The sequence below is a fragment of the Arachis hypogaea genome, chromosome 8 (genome assembly GCF_003086295.3).
Source record: "Arachis hypogaea cultivar Tifrunner chromosome 8, arahy.Tifrunner.gnm2.J5K5, whole genome shotgun sequence".
Lineage (NCBI taxonomy): Eukaryota > Viridiplantae > Streptophyta > Magnoliopsida > Fabales > Fabaceae > Arachis > Arachis hypogaea.
The window spans coordinates 44,659,887-44,684,821 of NC_092043.1; the positions used below are offsets into that span (position 1 = coordinate 44,659,887).

At 29.6% G+C, this 24,935-nt stretch overlaps 1 protein-coding gene and 1 long non-coding RNA gene across 4 annotated transcripts; one reads left to right on the forward strand and one right to left on the reverse strand.

Moving 5' to 3' along the window:
• Positions 1-820: 820 nt before the first annotated feature.
• Positions 821-19,179, reverse strand: LOC112707699 (E3 ubiquitin-protein ligase BIG BROTHER). 3 transcript variants are annotated; one of them, XM_025759593.3, is made up of 8 exons: positions 18,703-19,179; positions 18,014-18,212; positions 16,764-16,992; positions 16,448-16,482; positions 14,942-14,986; positions 14,049-14,176; positions 13,402-13,510; positions 12,893-13,318 (listed from the first exon to the last, which is right to left on the reverse strand). In XM_025759593.3, exons 2-8 carry the CDS (start codon positions 18,155-18,157, stop codon positions 13,268-13,270), a joined length of 741 nt encoding a protein of 246 aa, XP_025615378.1. In that variant the 5' UTR covers positions 18,158-18,212; positions 18,703-19,179; the 3' UTR covers positions 12,893-13,267. The 3 variants fall into 3 exon arrangements, with proteins under 3 accessions (XP_072057842.1, XP_072057841.1, XP_025615378.1); XM_072201741.1 differs by lacking the exons at positions 12,893-13,318; positions 13,402-13,510; positions 14,049-14,176; positions 14,942-14,986 and adding exons at positions 821-1,503; positions 1,616-2,185 and having other exon boundaries at positions 18,703-19,069; XM_072201740.1 differs by lacking the exons at positions 12,893-13,318; positions 13,402-13,510; positions 14,049-14,176; positions 14,942-14,986 and adding exons at positions 821-1,512; positions 1,616-2,185 and having other exon boundaries at positions 18,703-19,069.
• LOC112707698 (uncharacterized) lies at positions 9,063-11,576 on the forward strand. Its single transcript, XR_003156127.3, has 3 exons — positions 9,063-9,819; positions 10,151-10,218; positions 10,802-11,576. It is a non-coding gene; the product is annotated as an uncharacterized lncRNA (long non-coding RNA).
• Positions 19,180-24,935: the final 5,756 nt, after the last annotated feature.

Consider the following 24,935-nt stretch of genomic DNA (forward strand, 5'->3'; position numbering starts at 1 on the left):
CACATCCTGAAGAGTGGTAACATTCTTAGTGCAATTTGAAATCTCAATTTGCTGAGGCTAAGGAAAACCATTGCTTCAACAAACTAGTTGCTTCTCTAGTAACTTCAATTTTGCAGCTTGTAAGGATAGGACACCCTATTACAACTTGAGAAACTGATATATCCTCAGAAGTAAGAACTGAAAAAGAACAATGACTCAAGGTTTTTGAAATTTCGCATTTGGAGACTTGAATATATATCCGAATTTCGGATCTACTATGACCAATTTTCTTAAGAAGCCGAAACAAATATGGAGTGAGCAGTTAGTTAGGCTTCAACAGGGTTGAATTTGGCCTTTCCTGGAAGCAGGGCTGAACCCCGTGTTTTCTAAAATAATTTTGTGACAATTCAATATTATTTTGTTTATTTTGGGATTTATAATTGGTATTTCAATCCTATTATACAAGATCGATTATTAGTGGCTAATGAGCATTTTGGGATCTATGATGCAGATCAAAGAAATCAGGAAAGGGGAAGAGTCCTAGAAAAGGAAGCAATGAGTTCCAAAAATGTATTGATATAGAGTGTAAGACTCCCAAAAAAGCTATTCAAGTTTTAATGTTGTGAAGAAGGTCTATGTTCTTTCCTTGATGGCGTGAACCATACAAAAAAATAACAATAAGAGTAAAAAACTCAAAAAAAAATAATAGAAATTTTATAAAAATAATAATATACACAAGAGAGTATTGAAAAAAAATATTATAAAAAAATAATGAACATATGAACAATGAACAACACAATTGGTATATAGAAAATAAATTTCAGTTCAACCTAAAAACGTAAACGCAAAAGCTAGAATTTGTATTTAAAAGATAAAAAAGTTGCCAAACATAAAGATGCAACGTTCAAGAGACTCAAACGCGCTTCCCTCTTTTCCAAACATAAAAGTTGCCACACATAACAATTAAACTCTTACACTTGTTCTAGTTTCACATTATGGAAGTTGGTTATTATTAGGATGACTAGGTGGTTGCGTGTTTGTCAGATGCTGTGCACTCTGATTCATTGTCGGTGATATTGGTAGTGCTTCTTGTTGAAAAATATCACCATAATTCAGAGTCTCAGGTTTATACTGCTGATTACTATCCTGAATTGCTGTGTCCGTCGTGAAGAAGCTAGGAAGGGAAGAGGGCTCACCATAGAACCAAGATGATGATGGTCCCTCCAAATCAAGATCATCAATAGTGTTGTTGTATTCGACTGGAGAAATCTGCCTTGGGGTAGTAAGATGCTGATGATAATTAGGTGCAGCAACATTGTTTTGAATAATGTTTCCATAAAGATTATAGTTATAACAAACAGCAGCAGCAAGAACATGGCTATCTTGCTGATTGGATGGCAAATTCACGTTGTTATTGTTGATTCCATTCTCGCTGTTGCTGCTCAGTGACGTTTGCTGACCATAATAATAATAATCTGCCTGCTCTATCTCATTAAAAATTCTATCCATATCTGATTCAGAATTCTGCATATTCTGATATACATATATAAAAATAAAATTTGATGGTAAAGCAATTTAATTAAGAGAAAAAATCATACTCTTGAACTCTTGTGGACAATACTAGTAGAAATTATACCTGTAAGAAGCCATCGTTATCGGCAAATAGATGTTGAAATTGAGATGATCCATTATCCACCGTGATGTTGTTGCTGCCATTATTATTACTATCATTAGTCAAAACAAGTACTTGTTGGTTGTTGACGATTCCATACTCATTCATGCAATCGTCACATTTACACTGATTAGAGCAACCAACTCCAGCACTGAAGCAAGCGCAGTGCTTGTTCTTGCACTTTGATTTCCTGCAGTTGCATCCTTTTCTGTGCCTTGCTGCTTCGTTCCCACCAATAATAATCTTGGATTGAAACGCCTCTGGATCACGTAATTCTATTTCTTTTTTCTTCTCATACACTTTATCCCTGTTATTCTCATTATTCTCGCACGCTTTGCAAGTACAAGAATTGTTGCACAAATTTCCAGCACGAAGACATTCACAATAAAGTTTCAAGCATTGACTCTTTTGGCAGTTGCAGCAGATGCCATTATCACTCCCTTTCTTGTTACCACCACCAGAAACAATATCCGCAGTTCCTCCATTCATCTTGTCACAAGATTCCATCACAGTGAATGTGTGAGACGAGGTGATCTGAAGAAAGAAAAAGGATTATTCCTAGTTCGGATGGTTCTGATGACTGGTAGCGGTTAGAGCAGGAAGCGTGGGATTGTAGCCTCAGAGCTAACTAACCGTGTTTGGGAGACTGTTGTAGCTCAAAAGAGCAATAGCTTCAGGATTTTATATATTTATTCAACTCAACATGCTATCTTAAGTTCCTCATTTAGATATGATTGAGTTAATCATTTTATCTTTACTTCTTATCTTATTTTAATAATAATAATAATATTTAATTAATCTTATTATCTTTTAAAAGTCAAAATAGGATGTTAATTTACCGCCACTTCCAAATTAATTTTAACCGTTTTTTATTTTCTTACTCTTTTCTTTTTAATACTTAACTAATCTTGTTAAAGATAAGAGATTGGGTGTTTTAATAAGATCATGAGTTTAACCGCAAATTATTAATTTAACTTGCTGACGTTCTCATAATTAATTAAATAAATATGTGAAATTATAAAAAGGTAAAATTAAAATTTATAATGTATAAAAAATTAATGCCTGTTCTTTAAATATATAATAAATAAAGAAAAAGTCTAGGAAACTAGTAATTTTTGTGTTTTGTGGTCAACACTTAACTATCAAAAGTAAAATGAGAGATCTTTCACCGTTGAATGTAATTTCACACTATTAAAAACGTCAATTAATGATTACAAAACACAAAAATTATTAATTTCCTAACACTCCTCAATAATAAATTAATTAAAGATATAAAAATATAATTTAATTTTATTTTTATAAAATTCTTTCATATAATATTAAAATTCAATTTATCTTATCTTTTTTAAATTTTATTTTTGAATCAACATTTAAAAATTCTTTTTGTACGTAAACGTATTGCAGTAGCATATCTTAACATATTTAACAAAAGATAATATATGTAAAAAAGAAATTATTGAGTCCAATAGTTTTTAGTAATTTTATTCATTGTTTGAAGAGGAGAAATAGATTACAGCTTTTTTGAAAGTTTTAATTTTTTGTTTGATTAATTTTTTATTTTATAAACATAGAAGTAATTTTGATCACAAAATTACGTATATAAGAAGCAATATTTTTTAATTTTTACGTTACATTAACTGACTTTTAACCATTAATATTAATATTTATTTTTCTTTTATTAACTTTATCCTTTATACATATTATTGTATTATTTATAGAATTCTTATCATTTTTTATATGAACTCTTTTTTTCAATTATTTATTATTTATAGTTTTTATTAATTTTTTATTTAATATTATATATTTTTATAATGATAAATTTTGTGCATTATATTTATTATTATCTTTTTATAATATAATTTATTGATCTCATTCGATAAAATAAATTAAACAAAAAAATTAACTATAAATAATAATAATAGTAAAAAATTATAACGTACTAAAAAAGAGTACTAAGAATATTAAAAATATACTATATAAAAACATATAAAAAATTAAACATATATAAAAAAATAACATTATAATTTAATGTCATGTCTTTTTTTTTAGTAATTATCTATCTAAAAGTGATTTTAACTAATATTATCCAAACAATATTTATTTTATCAAAATCAATTTTATTATAAAATTGCTAAACATGAATCATGTTGACACAAACTTACTTCTACCCAAAATCAATTCTATAAAATCAATTGACAAATCACAATCCAAACACACACTAAGTTGTTTTCAACAAATAAATTTTACTAATTCATAGTATCACTTTTAGCTTTTTTTAAATATTTTTTTTTACTTTACATTCTTTAATTATTATTAAAATAAATAAATTATTTTAGATGTAATAAACATATAATTATAAATGTCACATATATAAAATTATAAATATTAAATTAAATAAAATAATTTTATGATATTATTTCTCTACCATTACTCTTAATAAAATTGGTGAAAACTAACTTTTTAACTGGTTAACTAATTCAAAATTCTTTTAGAATATTAAACTAGTAATTTAAGAAAAAAACGATTCTTATATTTTAAATATTTTTTGAGTATAAAATTTGATTTTTTTAACCAACAAAAAAGCAGTTTAATTATTATTTCTAAAACTTGTTAATAACAGGTTTGATCTTTTGAAACCAGATTGATTTACTCATCTAAAACTAATTATATTTCTCCTTAACCTCGTATCATGTTTGATTTTCCAAAAACCTTAACTATGTAAACCCCTAACAAAGAATTATTAGAAAGATAATAAAGAGTATCATTAATTTGTACCCTTTTATTCTTTGTCTGGAGTGCAATTTGATTAATAAACCATTATTACATTATGAGTATGAATATGTGCTTGTTTTGGCTTTATTAAATTGATAAAAAAATATTTTTCACATAATAAATGAACAAAAATTTATTTTTATTTTATTTTATCTAAATATAATTGATAAATAAAAAGATTTTTTATATGAGATATCTAAATATAAAATTACTTTTATTTTTATAATTTTTTTTTTAAATAACATCCAACAAACCCTATATTGATAAATTTAAGTACTTTAGTCACCCAAAACAAAAATAAGTACTTCACTTTTCCTTAACCCAAGGCTTCCTGAAATATATGACAATTGAAGCAAGCATTCAATGACTTCCAAATATATGGACAAATAGTTAACGTGGTATAGTTATTTTGTAAATAAATGCTAAATCATCAAAAAGGAAAATAAAATACTATAAATATTTAACATACAAATTTGGCCTTTCATGTCAATCAACAAAAAAAAAAGTAAGCCATTTTGAAAAAAAAATCTTTTCTTTAATTTTGTCACTCCGAAATTTAATTTATCATACCACTAGACAAAATTCTCTAATTTAATCTAAAAAAAGAAATTAATTCATTTAAATAAAATTAGATTAGTTAAAGAACCGATGATATAGTTGAAATTTTTTTGAATATTATTATTACTATTCTCTTGGTCTTATTCAAATTTTACTAAAATAATTATTGTAATACCCTAATATTTTTAAATTAAGTTTAAATCTTATTTGAATTATATTAATTATTGTTATTCAAATTTTACGAAATTTTTAAAATAAATTTTTTATATAAAAAATAATAAATAACTAATTTTTATTACAATCCTTACTAGTTAAGAAATATAAATAGAGCTAGTGATATTAACATGAAAGATACGTACTAGATTATAGGCAAAACAATACATATTAAATAATCATATAAATAAAAAAACAAATATAATAGACACAATTGTAGTGCTCAATAAAGATAAAATAAGACATATAAAAAATTCAAATTCCCTTAATGTGTATATCTATAACTAAAATAATCATCTATTCTCCATTCTTAATATAAATTTGAGCAAATATTTAACATTTTCTATTTATGTCCTTGATATCTCACTACTAATCATTTTATAGTGTACTGTTTTTTCAATTCAATCGAGTAGTGTATTATTTCGCACCACATCATTTCTGAATATGATATGAAGAGAGGGTGAGAAATAAAATTTTTTCAATAATTTATCTATATGATATCATCGTATCTATCTTCAACTACTTCGAATTTTAAAATAAAAACAGTGATAATGCAATATTTTCAATTAGTCGAAGTGGTGTGACTTTTATATGCTTCTTATTTACTTATGTTATTACACATGTAACTCATGACTAAATACGTATAATATTAAAATATACAAAATGCAAACATATAAACATTGACTTGATTTCTCTTGACATTTTTGTAACTTCTCTGTACATGAAAAGAAAACGATTTTTTATTGATATAAACTCTTATCTGATACATGAAATTGACCTTAACTTTTCTTAAGCAATCTTTTAACATTGCTTTGATTTTGGAGGGTATTAAACTCAAACTGTGTATAAAATTAAAAGGAGTCCTCTTTTCTTACCGAATGTCGTTATCCCAAAAGTTTGTCAATCATCATCTTTTCTTATCGAATGATCACTTTGATTATCTTGTCTTTAGGGGTCATTTTTCTTTACCAAAGCATTATTTCCTCAGTTCTTTAATGCACATAAAACTGGTTATTATAATGTTTAATGTGAATACAATTGAGAGATATTATATCATGACATGCAATACTAGTTTCTATATTAAAAACATTTAAGATATAACTCAAAAAAAAGTAGCATAAAATCTTTACTTCGAGTGAAATGTGTAGAAATTCTATATATATTTTAATGTAAATAGACACTATTCGTTAGCGAAGAGAGACTTATTTCATGACTAGAATTTGTGCGTGTTTCGATGTAGGCAGATATATATCTTTGGTTAAGAGATATGTTTCATTCTTTTGATGAAACTCAATATAAATATTGAGGTTGCAAAAAATATGAATCCTATGCAAATTTCTGAGTTCATGTTATTTTTATCGTAGAAAGAAAATTTCTATATTCCTGGTCTCCGTAGTTAGCATAGTTTAGAAAAGATACTTTCTCAAACAATATACGAATAAAATTTGTGAATAATTTGGCGAATGATCTATAATGAGAGTAAGAAAGTGAGAAAAGATAAAGATTTTTTTATAATGAAGTGAAAAATGTATATGAATAACAATTTGTAGAGATAATAGAAGATAGAGAAAATAAATTACTAGAATTTTCGTGTAGAAAAAGAGAATAGAATGAAAAATGAAGGACTCAACTGGCTCTTAGGCATAGTTATTAAAATTGGACCGGACCAGTTGATTCAATCAGAAAATCAGACCCAATATCGGTCTAGTCTAAGATTAGGACTGCTTAAAGTAGAGAACTGCCATAAACCGATCAAATCCAAAGTGAATCAATCAAATCCGGTCAAATTTGGTAAAAAAATTAGACCGGATCGAACCGTTCGGTCTAGTTGACGCACCACGGTTTTGCAAGTCCACCGTGCAAGGACAATCTTACCACCAAGCTAGTAATGCTTCTTACCAATATATATATATAACAAACTTTTATTTTATTTATATTCAATTTATTTTAATTTTAATTAAAGTCACTTTTTTTTGAATCATTTATATTTTATTCAACTATAAATTTTATTAAATATATAAATTAAAAAGATAAACAAAAAATTTAATAAATCCCAATTTATTTTTTCTTTTCATGATTATATGATATCTATTAATATTATTTTTCAATAAATACTTATAGTATATAATTAATAATAGGTAAATACTCACATGCAATTGTCTTCATATGAATTTGATAGTTAAAAATCTTTAGATGATATTCAGTCAAACTTGTTAAATCATCTAACTGTTCTTAAATATCTTCACATGAAAACAACTGTACGTGATTTTCACCTATAATAATATAATAATACAATAAATATAAACTAATTAATAAAGTATTAAAATTTAAAATTTATAATTATTTTTATAAAAATAAAATAAAAATACTTATAATAAAAAAAATTAAAATTTATATAATTATTTAATTATTTCAAGTTAATCGGTTCGATCAGTGATCCACCGGTTGAACCAATAATTAAGTGACCCAATAACTTGATTGCTTCAATCACCGGTTTGATTTTGACAACTACGCTCTTAGATATGTGCAAATTGCATTAAGAGAATCTAACTCGTGTTTATATGAAATCTTCAATCTGAATTGTTACTTTAAACGTCTTATAAAATTTTTTATATTTTGAATTTGAAAATAGTTATTAGATACAAATTTATAGAGAATTGAGTTATTTTTACAACAAATTTTGAACGAAGTCAATTGGATAACTATAACTTGAGATATTCATAAAATATTATATATCAAGCTGATTGGTTAATAGTTACAATACGATTTTTTACTATAAACTTGTAACAGATGTATCTACTTAATTAAATTTAAATTTAATTTTGCACTAAACTCAAAAAATAAAGATAATTTTCTCATCTTTTCATATAGCTAAAGATTATTCAAATCTAATAAGTATAAAATTAGTTATGACTATGTTTTAAAAGTTATTTATTGTCGGTTAAAAATATACTAAAATAAATATTTTTATATTTTAAATTAAATATATTAATTTTTTAAATATATTATCTTCTAATATTTTATCATAAAATTAAAATTAAAATTATTATAAATTTAATTAATTAATTAATTAATTATTAAATAATGAACATAATTTAAAAAAAAAAACTGAAATGTTGTTACAGCTGCCGTTACTTGCATCACCTCCTCACACCTCGTTAATTAAATATAAATAGATATGTACCAAAGGTTATATATAAATTAATAAAATTAATAAATGAAATGTCAGCAAAAAAAATAATAAATGCAATATACTCCCTTGTTTTGTGTCCACTGTCCACCACTAGAAGAAAATAAACCACGTTACAGAACGAGAATTTTCAATCAGGAATTTAGAATAGCTTTGTGAACAAGCGGGACAGGTGGCCATTCATTGACGCCATTTTTTTTAATTTAACAAATCTATTTTTTAATTAAATTTTGTTTATATATTTAAAATTTGAATAAAATCAAAATTGATTTGAGGAAAATAAATTTTTTATTTTTAATTTAATTTTTTTTTACTTTTTGTTAATTTATTTTGTTTTCATTAAATTTTTTAAAATTTTTTAAATATGATGGATAATTTTGTAATAAGAAAATATATACTTTTTAATTTTTAAAAATATTCATCTAAATTCTAAACCAAAAAAATACATAAATACGTTATCCGTTAAATATTTTTAAAGCATTTGGATAAATCAAAATAATATACTCGTTAATTATTTCTCCTGAAATTTAGAAATTCAAATATGATTGGGAGAATAATTTAGATTTTAGAAAGCTAATAATTTCACAATTATAAAAAAAATAAAATAAACAAATTGAACCCACAATTCAGAGGACGCATCTCAACCACAACATAAGGTTAAAGGTCTTTGAAAACGTTATACGTCCCCTTTCTTAATTTCCATTTTTTTTTAAATAAAAGAAATTTCTCTTATATATATCTCTATCATGTGATTATCATTAATAACCATCCATAACAACTTTAATTCCCTCTGAAAATTTGGTTTGATGATTTAGATATATACTATACTCTCCACCTTGCAAATTTCGGTTGGTTCAATAATCTTTAGGGATCCAGAACTTGCTTTTCTTTCCTACAGTATTATTTTTTCTCTTTCTCTTTCTTGCCCTTTGTGTTTTCTAAAAGACCAATACCCTTTAGAAGAGTGAAAATTTCAAGTCTTCTTTTCTTTCCTCTTGAGTCAATTCTTGAGAAAATCTTTGAGATCCAAGAGTTTTGATAAACAAAAACCAAATCCAGATACCCTTTGATCTAAAGTATACAACTTTGTTTCTGGGTCCAAAATTCTTCTCTTGGGTGTGCCTCCTTGATCATCATCATCATCAGAAGCTTTTTGAGGAAAATAAGAAAAGAAGCACGCAAACAAATGCTGCAGTTTTTCTTCTCTGTGGCTTTTTCTGCCATCCCTTTAACACTTTATATTCCACCACTCAGAAGCTTGAATCTTTTTGTTGAAACCATGGAAGACATGGTGAGAGAATCAAGAATTCACACCAACAGGGTTTACCCTCGACTTCGTGTAGCTTGGTTAAGGATCATGGATTGTGTTCTTTGCAACAACGCAAGCTAGAAGACTTTTTCATGAGGAATAATAATGGCTTCTGATTTGAACAAGGTCTTAGATCTTATTGTAAATATTTTAATTTTTACTTTTTTTTTTGGGGGGGTTAGTTTTTCCTTTTGATTTTGGTGGTGTTAATGTTTATGAATTTATTTTGTTTTTGGAGGAATTATTTTTGCCCTCTTGTTGCGGGATTTATGTTTAACTTTGTGAGTTGTTTATGAATTTTTTTTGGGTAATAACATTTGGTGAATAGTGATTCCTCCTGAATGGCGGTATATAATTATAACGTAATAGAATTTTGTGGTTTATCATATTATTGGAAAATGGGAAAATTGCCTTTGTCTTCAATGTTTACATTTGTTTGTATGTTAATGGTTTGCAGGTTTGGTAATTTTTTTGTCTGATACAAAGGATTTGGTATGCTGATCCTTAGTTTTGTTTTTCCACAAGGTACGGACCACAATGACTGCCACCTGTTAGTAGATCACATGCTGGTGTTAAGAAATTCAAAAAATAAATAAATAAATAAATAAGCATTTTGACTCTGGAAAAATTATGTTTTTGTTAAAATGGACTCTAACTTTTATTTTTGACAAAATAAATTCAAAAAATATATATTATTTGATAAAATGGTCTCAGTGTTAACGCTTCACTCTGAATATTAGTAAAAATGTCTAAGTGGCACGTTAAGTGCTTACTTAAAGGGTTAGAGTGATATATGTGGAGATTTATATTTTAATTTGAAGAAAATTCTAAGTCCTAAATTGAGTAGATGGTAGAGCAAAAATGGGAAAAAAAAAATCTTCATTAACAAAGAACGACGCTTCTATCAAAAGAAAAACCATTTGATGGAACCTGCGTCTGCTATTAGGAGGTGATGGTACTAAAATTGAATATTTGGGTTAATTTTGGCCGTTGGTTTTTTTGTTGTCCATCTTGACATGTATGTCGTTTTGAATGAAACTCGTTGAAATTGAGCTTGTGATTCTTCTTATTTGTTGAATTTTTTTTCTTTTTCTTTTTATTTTGACAGAAATTGAAAATGAGATGTGAATATTTTGTTCCGGTTGATGAAGTAGAAAAAGAGATTAAGAAAATTAAATTGAATGTTGAAAGGAGCGAAGGGATAAAAAGCCATTATAAGGTACATAGCTATGCTATGAGGTCATCTGTGATTGAAGAACACATGAGAAAGGTAGAGATTTTTGTTGTTGGTGCGTGTAATTGGGGTTGCTTTAGTTATATTTATGAACATGTTCTCGTTATTTAGTTAGTGATAGTGTTATTGTTGCTGTATGATAGTAAACATTAGTAGTAGAGAATATTATTTTTGGGTGTGTTGAATACTGAAATTGTATCAAAAATGAATATGTATTTTCTGAACGAAAAAGTATAGGGAGCCAATGGTCTAAGCGTACAATGTGTACAATGGAGGTTTAGGAAGTATTAGAGATATGACCATTAGTGTTACATTGTCGTTACGTTTTTGGGATGAATGGGTTCATGATATGGTATTAGAGTTCTAGATCCGAAAGATCAAGGGTTCGATTCTTGGTGAACTCCAAAATTAACTTACCTTTTTAGGATGAGATGTTTATTATCTCTGGTATTTGGATGGTTATTCATAGACCAAAGATTTAGCCCATTGTACATATTGTACACTTAGGCCATTGCTCCCTAGCACTATCCTTTCTGAACATGTGTCAAATGCAACAAAGATGATTCGTTGTCAAATGAGATTTTTAATGTGAGTCAATGAATGTCAACTGGAATGTAAAGGAGTGAAATAGGAATTTCGAGTTTAATAATCTCCCATCTAAAAAAAGACAATATTGTAATTTCATATCTAACCCTCTAAGTAAATACTTAATGTGCCATCTAGACATCTCCCTTAACGTCAAAGTTATTTTGTTAAACGGTGCCTATTTTTTGGAGTTTATTTTGTCAAAAATAAATGTTGGAGTCTATTTTGACAAAAATAAAATTTTGAAGGAGCCAAAATGAATAATTACTCTTAAAAGAATTAAAAAAGTAAAATGTGATATTTGTTAAAAGTACATATCATTTTGGTTAATTTCAAATTTATTGTTATCATCCATATTTAATTTATAAAAAATAGATTAATACTCGAACAGTCGAATATATATAGTTATAATGCTTCCCTATACCGTTTATTTGTTATTTTATTATTTTATAAAAATTAATGTCTAAAATATTTTCATAATGCATCCTCACAATGCTTGTCTCTTTAAAAAAAATTGAAATACTTGAAGCAACAAATATATTTATTTATTTGGTCATACTATATCACAACACTCATTCTAAAGTGTTCTGTAATGATTTTGGATAAAACCAAATTCAAACCCTAGTGCATATACTACAAGATTCAAAGATTGAACCACTCAATCAAGTCTTACTGTGTTGATTTTGATTGTTTTACAAATATTTTCAATGCCACTCACCAATATCGTCCATCATTTCTCTTGCTGTGTTTTCTTCCCTACATGCTTTATGCAGCTAATAAAACAGCCCTTGATGTTCGAAGGCAAAATCCATGCAACAACCATCCACACCATAACTCAAACATTACACAAAATGCGTTGCTCTCCTCGGTTAAAATGTTCAATATGCACAAACAATCTTTTGTGTTAAATTTTTTCCACCAGTACAAACCAAATAAGTAGTTCAACTTTTGGGGGAACTAATCCTCTCCACGCTTCCGATGTGAAGAATGTAACTCCTCTAGCATCTCTAATTCATATGCCTTAATCACCTTCTCTCTAATTTGATCATTCATAGAAGAGGGGTCTAAATTATTACCAAGAACACACTATCCTCTTCCAAATTCTCTACCACCACTTTAACAATAAAACTGAGTCCCTTAATAACGCATCACCAACTCCTAATAGGTTAGGTTAGGTTGGAATGGACTAAAAAACAATTATTCAACTCAAACCCACACACCTCATGTAGTTGACTAACAAATATTAAAAACTTTGAAGGATGGATAAAGAAGGAATTAAGTAGAACAGAAGGGCTTATGCAGGCTACACTAATAGGCATTAGGCAACTAATTTCTATCTACCTTTTATCGATGAACTATCACTATTAATAAACGATCCAATAAAACATCATTCTCTCTTTTTCTTTTTTTTCAAGTATTTTTAACATATGAAGAGTTACGAGCAACATTTGGAAGACATATCACAGCTCTTCAGTTCTGTTAACCAATGGCTGAGAAGCACATTTCTCACTCCCAATCCTCAAGACAAGAACAAAAAGGGACATGACTAAGAATAAATAACCTTTTTTTTTAAGAAAAAGAAAAAAGACAAACCAACCTAACATTAACCGCTAGAATATGTGACTGTTTTTGGTTGTTTCTAGTAAACAAAAACATGTATAGTGTGACACGCTGCCACAGTTCTTTCTACTCCAACTACCTATGGCTATGTGTAAGGATTTAAAAGCGGAAATCTCCATTTTGCCCATGTTGATGCTAATGGGTTGATTCCTCACCAAACACTTCAATATTGCAAACTGGACATTTCTGAAAGAAAATAATGACATGAGAGGGAGTTAGGGAGACAACTAATTGTGCACATATTAGATGAAAATAAACCATGGACTGACCTTGTTAATGCCAAGCCATTTGGTAATGCATTCACAATGATAGACATGGCTGCATGGCAATTTCATTTGCTGGTCACCTCTTCTATATGTCATCTGACAAATGACACACCTGGGGTCGATGCAATTCGATTAATATCATATGATGAAAACAGGAAGAGCGGGAAGACTATGTATATGCCACCACAGAAATAGCATTTTGTATACTCCATATATTCTCTTTTATGAATGTATCCAGAGCTACATTGGTATAAAAATGAATCCAAAAACCACAATAACAGATAAAAGGGGAACATAACAAGTATGAAGTATCTTGCTGGATCCTAAAAACTAGAAAGCATAAGTTTCAAATTTTCAAATTCTTGACTAGTCTAGTCAAAACAAATAAATAAATAAAAGGAGAAACAGAAACCAGTAATATGTGGAAGTGCTAAAGATAAAGTTAGAGATCACAGATCAAACTTCAGGAGTTTGAATATCCTCTTCCAAACAGTACAGAAGAAATCTATTTCTAGAGTTTGGATATATCTCTCTTATCATACATTTTCATTGCAATAATCAATCTGTAATTTTAAATATTCTTCATTCACATCCATATTACCCACATTTTCACCTACTCCAAAAAAAAAGGTTGAGATCCATGAAATTACCTTTTACCATAATTTTTTCGTTTGAATAAACTTCCAAATTTGTACTTGGAGGTTGGAAGTGTATCAATAAGTTCTTGCGAGAGACCTCGGCTTTGAGTTCCAACTGCCTCCCCCAAATCCAGTAGTTCCTACAATATATAGATTTTTATTTGGGTTAATGATCCCCATGATTCTTAATTCTGCTTGTATTTAACATACCAATCAAAGGTCACCACTTACAAAAATGAAACATACCAAGTTCCAAGATATAATATGCAGAACTTAGATTGTGAAACAAAGCAGCAACCTTCTCAAAGTTGCTCTTACCAATAATGCTGACATTCTTTAATCTAGAAGGCGGTACCATCTTTCTTTCTGGTTTTCTTGGTACTAATTCAAATAGGACAAGACTGTTGACCTCTATTTGGTGAAAGCAATAAAGCATGATTTTTTAAGAGGAATCCTCCCCACAGAAACGTTAAGGGATTGGAATACTTCATTAATAGTTTCTTTATCAAGTATTATTAATATTATGAATTTAGATCTTCTAAATTTTGGATTTCACTTTAGTGTAATCTCTAAAGTGAAAATCCAAAATTTAGAGGATCCAAATCCAATATTATTATCTCAGTTGATCTTGTTTCTGTGAAGAGCATCTCTTGCTCTCCTATCTTCTTTACACTATATTAGTGATAATGTTCTTTTTCATTGATACAAATCTTACAAAACAATCTCCATTCTCTGAAATATACTCATGTAATACCCTAAATTATGTATGCTCTCAGCATGAGTTAATAGAATCTGATACTTAGTAAACCACAATTAAACATGATAATCAATGGATTAAGAGGGGGAAAAATAAAGAATGCAAGCATACATCAGTATTTTTGTGTGAAACACTAAGCACATCGCACCTCGTATGTCATATTGTCAGGATCAATGTCATCTTGCCATATGACCTGCAGCAATGCAACAAAAGCAACTGAAATAGAAGTTGAAAACAATATAGAAATTACAGGTTTACTTGTTAAAATTAAGCCCAAAAAAAAAAAAAGAAACTCATGCATGATTAAATGACGTGGCCTTTTGATTTTGACATATAAAAGGGTCGTTATGGGTAAGTTTGTACAATATGTACTTGTATGAACCAGAGTGGTGTATCAGTTTACCCTATTGTGCCTAATACAGCACTGCTGAATGCACCCTCACCGGAGCAGGAATAAAAAATAAAATGCAAGACTGATCCAAGATCTAAGTTTAAACCTTTATCATAAACAACCTAATTTTTATAATGTTGTATCACGATTTAATACTATTTCAGTATTCAAATAACATCTTTTTGCATCACGATTTGAATCAACCCCCCCCCCCCAAAAAAAAAACACGCAAGCACACACACACCCCACGCATAATAATAATAATAATAATCAAGCCAAAACAACCTTGCTTTACATATAATAGAAAGTTTCATCATAGGAGCTATAACTAACATAATTATTAGTTCTTTTTTCTTTTTAAGTACCATTGGCTAAGCTAGTCATGTTTCTCTAAACTTCATTTGTCAGAATCACTGGTCAGTTCATTCATAAAGCTAAATGATAGAGTCAATTCTTGATATAAACATCTGGTATACAGCGAAGGTTATATGGTGGGAACAAGCAAAGGTCCACATGAAAGAGATAATGTATATTAAAGGGTCTCGACATTTTTATCCAAAAATACAATACCGAATGCTCCTACTACAACTACAACTACTATTATTACTAAGCCTTGTCCCACTGGGAGGCTCGGTTACAAGAACAAATAATCTAAAAGGAAATAAAAAAAATGATCTAAAAAGAAATATACAAATGAAGCTCAAACTTGAAATTCCCTTTATTTTTGTGGATAATAAAAGTAAAACTTCAAGTTATAGGGAACTCCGCAATTGAAAGAAATTAGTCTACTCAGTGGATGACGAGAGTGATGAATAATATTTAAAGCACAATGTGTTCAACACTAGATGTTCTTATTCTCTAACTTCATTGAAGTTATGCGCAAAAAGATACCCTAACAAGCGAAGACATGGTTATTCTATAGCCAATCCTCTGTTCAATTCAAGTCCAATGTTAGGGTTGGGATTGAGTATTCATGCTTAAGAGGAAAATTATGCCATTTGAATGTCCATTTGTTGTGAAAAGCATTTTTACGTTTGGATTTTTTTTTTCTATTTGTTGTTCACAATTAATTCACTTAAACTTAAAATATGTGGCAAATTACCCCATTCCAGACTTCAACTATGCCCCTCTAACCCCAAATTTTTCAACATATGAGAAATAATATCTCCCATATTTCAAACAGGGACAAATGATAAATATCAAAACAGCAATCAACAAGTTAAGGTCCAAAATTTAGGCATTGTTAATAATAAAGCTTCTTACCTGGCTGCCATCGGACTCATGATGATTTGGACTGCCTGCAAACGGAAGTAAAATGAAATAAGATATATAGTGTCATTCTTATCATATTTTCCTAATCCATGAGAAACTAAACCTGTATCAATTCAACTAAAACAACAAAAACAAATAAGGTTTTCATTTCAAAGGTTTTGTAAAGATCTAATGTGGTGTTTGCATGGAGCTAAAAGTAATTCAAAAGGTAGATTCACTTATAATAACCACATTGAAACACTGATGTAGCACATGATATGATACATTCTTATGGTAAAACTGTAAAAATAACTGAATATCGACTAACATTCTTCAGGGATGGTCTGCATGCTTGTGACTCCCTCTCTTATGGGTGGAGAATCTGCTGTAGCTGGCTCCTCAGTGATTGTTACTGAAGGATATTCCCACTCTGCCCTGTTGATCTCCATTCTAGGCAAATGATCATTTACCTCATAAGAACCATAATAGGATGTACTTCCTGGACCAGATAATCCAAACTTATATTGATTCATGTTCATCGACCAGTAAACGCATTCCTGGACAGTGCATATGATACAAAGTCATATTTCATGTTTGATAGGTAAGGTTGAACATACACAAAACATAAAGCAAACAGTCAATTATAAGTTTTTTTTTTAAAAAAAAAAAAAAGAGATAACTCTTTTCATATGTAGTTTGATACACTTACAAATGGGACAACAAATTTCAAAATAAACAAATATAAATTAATCATAGGGAGATATTTCTGTAGAACATAATTGCTTCCAAGATTCAATACAGGAGTACTTCTTGGTTAGCAACTACCTACTATAGACACTCCATTCAATGTTAAACATGTGATGTTGTCAAATCTATGTTAGGAATACACCAACAAGCATTTGTTAGGCATAATAGCATATATGTCAACTATTGAATAGAGTTTCTATGAAACTATAGAACTATCCATCCATTGCCACAGTTGAAATAATAGAGAAGTTACTATCATTGTCACACTATTTTTGAACTTTACCTTACTATTCCAATCAACTAAAAAGATATACCTACCAAGATCCTTTTCAAACATCCTAATTCAGTTACATAACTGTTAAGTGCCAGTAGGTTATTTTAATTTTTAAATAGCAGTACAATAATAATAACATTAGATATGAATTTTGATAAACTACTATTGTAGAGTGTTTTCACTATCCCCAGATCATACAACATCTTATGCACATCTTTTGAGGTAATTATTGCAGAAATCAAACACATGATGATTTGACAATAGATAATTGAATGTCTCTATAGAAACTTCTGCACTTACAATGCATCAAAATTAAATTAAATACTAGAGGATGAAAGTTAATGCTTTCACTCCCACATCCCGGGATAAAACTCAATCCAGTAAAAATCAAATCAAAAAATAAATAATAAATAAATAATGACAAAATAAAAATTCAAATGTTCCTGCATCCAAACTCATTTTGCATTCTCAATACACAGGGCAGTATGAACCTAAAAGATTGTAGCCAAAACTACAAACATTGAACAAGTTGACATTTACAAGTACAAGCAAGAAACCTGATCAGGCATTGAGCCAGCAAAGGTATAATTGACTGGAACGTGCGACACTCCTTGGAAGAAATCCACAAAGTTGCTATCATTAACAGCATAAGGGAAGCCATTATCCATGTAATGCAACCCCATTTGTCTACCATCATTCATTTTCGCTAAGATTTTGAAAAAAATCACCACGTTCACTCTTCAACAACAACAAAAACTGCAAAAAAGAGCCACATTATTACACATAAACCAGACACCACCTTAGTATAACATTACAAATAATATCATATCATAAACTATGTCTGTATTCAAACCATTATATTCAATCTAAATATCATCTTCTAAACACACCCTTAAACAATGTAAAAACTGCATAAAAACTAATTTGGAAGCTAAAGATCAAAATAGCATCATTCATATCCCTTACTTGATCAGCCTCTTTTCATTCCAACAAACATAAATAAATAAATAGAAAACAATTAAACATAACAGGTGCAAGGTAGCAACAAATAAGAACCAAACTGGAAACCGTTAAACCAAAAATAATTATACAAAATTTCCTTAAAAAAAGGCAAGTTTCATTCGTAGATAGATGCCTAGATGGTGATGAGATTGGAGAGAAAATAGGGAGAAATGTAATGTTGGCGTGTGTGAGTGGTGAAATTTTCTCGGGAACAAGACGGAGGAGAAGGAAAAAGTGTTCTTACCTCGTTTCACATTCGGAATTGGAAGAATGCAAAGGGTTACTGAGTTAGGTTCAGAAAGAGGAGGAAGAAGAAGGAGAAGAAATTAGGTTCCAAGAAATGAAAGATAGAGAGAGAAAAGAGGGAAAACAAAAATAGGTTTCAATTTCAATATTTTGGAATTTTCCCTTTCTCTCTCTTTATTTATATATATTTTTTCTTTTATTAAGATTTTCTTTTGTGCAGGAATTCAGAGAGACACAGAAAGAAAGAAAGAGAGATGAGAGAGACTCTATAAAAACCAAAGGAAAGAAAAGGAGTAAGGGAAAGAAGAAGAAGACGAAGAAGCAGACCACAGATTATTGGGTTCCTTTTGCTTTTTATCTTCCTTTTTTTATTATTATTTTATTTATTTATATATCTTTTATTTTCTGCGGTTGTTGTCGTTGCACTTGCTGCTTCACTGCTCAACAGACATTAAACTTTGAAAAAGAACGGCACAAAAAGTTAGTATTAACTATTGAATTTATAGTTGGGCTACACATATTGCATCTTAAGTCTAACCAAGTGAGACACTAAAAAAATCTACTCTTATTAAAAAGTAATTACATACACTGCAATTCCAAAAATGTTATTATTTCTCTTCGATTTTTAATATAAAAAATTGTTCATTTCTCAAACTCAAAATCACAATAAAAAATTTTTAAATTTTTTTTAAAATTTCTCAAAATTTTTAAATTTTTTGCGTAAATTAACAATAAAATCTGGTAGTATGTTTAAATTCATCAACAAAAAATACACAAAAATATGAATAAATATTTTGCAAGATGTTGAAAAAATTATTATTATTATATTCAGTTAATTTCTCCCAAATTTCGCATTTCTACTAGTTCGATTTAAGATTTAGTGGATCGAGTTCGTTCGTTTAGTATATCAAGTTTTTCTGATTCTATTTGTTCTTGTTTTTCTCTGTAACTAGGGCATTGAACGAAACTGTGCCACTTATTGCCTCCAACACCGTACTTTGTGAGAAAATCATTCCAATTTTCTGTCAGATGCATTTTTTGTAAAAAAATTTCAAAAAATATAACTCATCTTTTGTTCGATTTCTTCGTATCACTTGTAACTATTTAATTTCTTCGTATTCACTGGTGAATTGTTGTTGGCATACAACTCTCAATAGCCTTTTGTAATTGATGCACATTGATCGGTAAAAATAGTTTTTGGTGTCTTTCCTCCCATGCAACGAAGCCAACTTTTGAATAACTATTTGAATGATTGAATATCCTCATTTTTTTTTATCAAAGCACATCCGAAAAGTGTCAACTGACCGCGGTGATTCACACCCACAAAAGAACCAAAATCCAGAGTGTACCTGCAAATGGACACCAACAGTTACGAACCGAAACTGGTTATGCATATGAACCGAATATTATATCACAATGAACCGAATACCTATTTGTGTTGTAAGTCGTATCAAATAAAACAACATCTCCAAAATACTCATACATTGTCCTACTTCTTGCATCAGCCCAAAATACATTTTTAATAGAGTGATCAACTTCAGGGTTAATCTAAAAAAAATTAATTCTTCTCTTTCATTCTTAATAAGTACTTCCCAAATTCTTTGGCATCATCTTGTTTGGAAACATGCGGTACTTTTCTTGTAATGTAATTTCTCACTTCTTTCTTAATAAAACTTTGTTCACGATGACCACCCATTGCTACTACAAATGACTAGTATGTTTTACTCGGTCTGATTCTGGCTTTCTTGTTATTTTCAATGGTACGACGCACAAACATGCTTAGCTCCCTGTGTTGTTTAAGCATCTCTGCTCGATCTGCACAGAAAGAGTGTAAATGATTCAGAACAACTTTAGAAATGATCCAAAGACTAACCTCCTTCAATATAAGTACATAAATTCTAGCTGGACAGTTTATTCCAGTTGAGAGGTTTGTCTTCAGAGTTGGAGATATCTTGGATTTCCATTTTCCCTCTCTACTACATGTAATTAGTTTATTTTTAATTTCATCTCTCTTCCAAGTGGTGTTCCTTATTTTCGTAGAAAAATCAGCAAGTTTGGAATAATTTTTATAAAATTTTCGAGCTTCTTCGAGTGTCTTGAAAATCAACCAAATTTTTGGGACAAATTATTCAGAACAACACACCTGAACTGTAAAATGAACCAAAATATTGTCATAACAAGACTATTGTGTAATAACCAATGAATTGAAACATATGCATTATATAAATTCAAAAACTCCTACATTCTATCCAAATTCAAATTCATAAACAATAATGATTTTAGCAAAGAATGACGAAATTATTCATTATCATTTTATTCAATTGTATTCCATTCCATTCAATTCAAAATTGTTGAAGAATGAACCAAAATACTATCATAACAAGACCACTGTGTAATAACATATGAACCAAAAAGTGTCCATTATATAAATTCAAATTCAGAAACTCCTGCATTCTAGAATGAACAGAAAATATTATCAAAACAAAATCATTGTATAATACCAAATGAACCAAAAATTAAACACTGGCTTTAGCAATGAAAAATAAAAATATTCATTATCACTTTATTCAATTAAATTTCATTCTATTCAATTCAAAATTATTGAAGAATGAAACCAAATGAAATGAAGACCGATCCAAACCTCGTCCACTTGATTCAATTCAGAAGAATAATTTAAATCTCTCTCATTCAACTGATTTGAACTTGAATCATTCATTGTTTTGATAATACGTTATTCGATTCAAAAGAATAATACGTTATTTAAATACAGATCTAAATCTAAAGTGAAAGAGAAGAAATCAAAGGTGAAACACAATGAAAATGAAGAAGAAAACAAAAATCTATAGAGAAATCAGAGAAGAATGAAGCTTTATGTTGAAGTGGAAGCTTTACGTTGAATAGATTTACATTAAAAGTCTGTTATGAAAGCATGAAAGAAAATGTGGGGCGGCGCATGAGACAAAATAACATGGTTGGACTTGGTTAGGAAAATTATTTGGATGCAGAGCATTATTGTTGAATTTAAACTAAGTTGGGTTGATTTAGTAGTTAGTTCATTAGTCCGCTTAAGCAAGTGTCGAGGGTTCGAATTTTGTCTGTTGTATGCAACAATCCATTGGCTAGTAGCAAATCCTTATATGGAGCTCAGTATCGTGCAGAATTACTTCTAGGCTTGTCGAGCTAGGAGATACTGTAGAAAACAAAAAAAAACTATTGAATTTAATTTTAATACCCTATTAACATAAAGTAGTTTTACATATATATTTAATTATATAATGTCACATAACAAAAATAATTACTTTTCACATTAACGCATTAATAGTCACCTAAAAGAACAAATATAATTATAGGATGATATACACTATCAGTGTATCAAAATTATATTCTTAACTAAGTTATATAGGTGATAAACAAATCGTAAAAGTAACTTAGAATGAAAAGAAATAGGAAAATAAGCGACAATTGATATGAAAGAAAAGAAAGAAGAAAATGAGGGAGGAGCCCTATATATACACAATCCTAATAAGGGCAAAATAGTAATTTTGTCTTGATATAAATGTTGTGCACAGTTACCAAGGTATCTAAAAAATGCACAAACAATTGAAGCGATACCTTTATTAAAATACGTCGAGAATTTAATATGTCCACCTGGCAAATCATGTTGAAATCCTAACCACTTTACAAGGACGTTAAGAGCTGAGTTCCTCAAGAAAGAGTATAGATTTACAAATCGATCTCCATGTGTAAAGAGAAAACAACCATGAAGATCGATCCTGCGACTTACTTGAAGTAGGACCTCTTTGAGTCCGATTTCTAGTAGGAGAATTGTTCATATCTTAGCCAAAGATAACTTAGAACCATAGGCCCTAAAGATTGGGTCATCTTAAGAAAGCCCAATAATTGCTGAATAACTCCATGACCCATGTTCAACCCAACTTGCATGGGCGAGCAACATCTTGGCAACCACTACTTCAAATACTATCCACATCTCAACCACTACTTCAATGTGGGATAACTTCCTAAATAATGTTGGATTTCTTGTTGGATTTAGCGTCGCACATTAGCATCGAATTTATCGGTGGACTTGACAATAAATTTGTCAATTCAAATTATTACTGGCAGATTTATATTTTCGATAGTAAATTCACCAGTAATAGTTGGAGAGAAAATAAAAAAATAGGCGTGAAATTTAGCGTCATATTTACGGCAAATTTTCAATTAGTAGAATGTAGCGTTTTGGTGACTTACAATGCGTTACCATCGGATTTATCCAGTAATCTTGCCCTAAATACAAAATTCTCTCTCTCTCTCTCTCTCTCTCTCTCTCTCTCTCTCTCTCTCTCTCTCTCTCTCTCTCTCTCTCTCTCTCTCTCTCTCTCTCTCTCTCTCTCTCTCTCTCTCTCTCTCCCCAAACCACCTTTGGTAGCTCCTCTCCAAGCACCGACCACCACTAATAGCCTCTAGACTGCGTGACTGGGTTGGAACTCCTTACGTCGCGTGGCTTGCTATGTCGCTTTTGCTTTTTTCACTACCACTTTTGTCGTTGCCGTAGCTACTCGTTGGAGCTGCCTCCTTCCTCCCTCCAGGTAAGTTGTCCTCCTCCCTCTTCCTATTCTTTTCTATTTTCCATTTGCATTTATATAAAAAAAACCCTGAATGCAAACCTACATGTTGGTGACTGCATCGCCCGTGCTGCCACCACCATGCTAGAAAAGTCCTTTATACCGCAATTGTCTCCAGATAACTCACTGATTAGTTTAGAGTAGTTAAACCCTAAGGTTTTGTTAAGGATTTGGCTTTAACTTCGAAATTTACATAGACTTTGACACAAAATTTGTTAAAGAAAATGTGGTAGTTGAGCATTATATTGAGTTTTATTCTGATAAATTTAGTTTGATTATAATTATTAATATTGCAAAAGTTTGAAAAAATGGCATCTTCGGATATTAATAAATCATGATATATATTTATTATTTGAATTTGGGGAATTAGGAAAGGCTACTTGTAAAATCTAAATCTCCAAGGGACTTTGGTTCTTTAATTTGATAAGTGAGATTTGAGCTTTGGATATATTATTGTATTTTCTAATTTGATATTATGTTTATAAGATTTGGTAAAATTAATTGAATTTTGATTGATGTTGTGGATTGAAGACTTGTGGAATAAGAGGTTCATTGGATTTATGGAACCGTAAAGGTGGATATGCCTATATTTTAGGGGAGGTTTTCTCAAAAAAATTTCAAAATTGTAGGTGAAATTAATTAGTAAAAGTGTTACTAAATTTAAGTGTTCTCTTCTTAAGAATCTTAATGATGTAATATCAATGATGAGGGCGACTTTCCTGAGGTATTATGATCCTTAGGACTTAAAATATAGGTTATTGACCTATTGAAGATAAAGTAATTTAAAGAGTTTATGTACTTAATTAAAGGGGCACTAATTTGACAATTAGTTTATACTCATACTTAGAATAAAGCTTAAATGTATGATTTAGGTTCGAAATATCTTTATTGATTTGAAAAGAATGGATTTCATATGATTTAAAGTGTGGTTTGAGTCTTAAGATATACCTAAGCATTATTTGGGTCAATTTGAGAAAATTCATAAGAGAATGATATGTTTAGTTATCTAATAACATAGTATGAGATTAAATTGAGTTGTCTTTGAAGGGTATGTAAACCTGATTGCAAATTCAAGAATAAATGAGTAAGGAATGTGATTTTTGGCATTATATAGACCACCAATATCATTATTGAAAGTAAATGGGTCAAAAGTATGATTTTAAAAAGAAAAAGTGCCAATATGTGATTATAGAAAGTATGTGATTTGAATTGTGACGTGATTGTTTAATTATATATTGATATAATTACATTATTGAAAGTAAATGGGTCAAAGTATGATTTTAAAAAGAAAAGGTGCCAATATGTGATTATAGAAAGTATGTGATTTGAATTGTGACGTGATTGTTTAATTATATATTGATATAATTACATTGTTTCAGGTAGACATGACGACATGTAAAGGTATCCAGAGCTAGCCTTGTGGTCAGGGTAGAGGAAGGGTGACTACTGGAACCTTTGTGACTTCTCACTCATCTCCTTCTACCTTGGTTACCCTTAGGACGTCATAGGCACCAGGTACACAGCTGTTCATCACGGTCCCTAACCTTAATTACGTAGGTCCTACTGCGCCACCATCGCCTACGGGAGGTCATCATGTTGCTTCACCAGG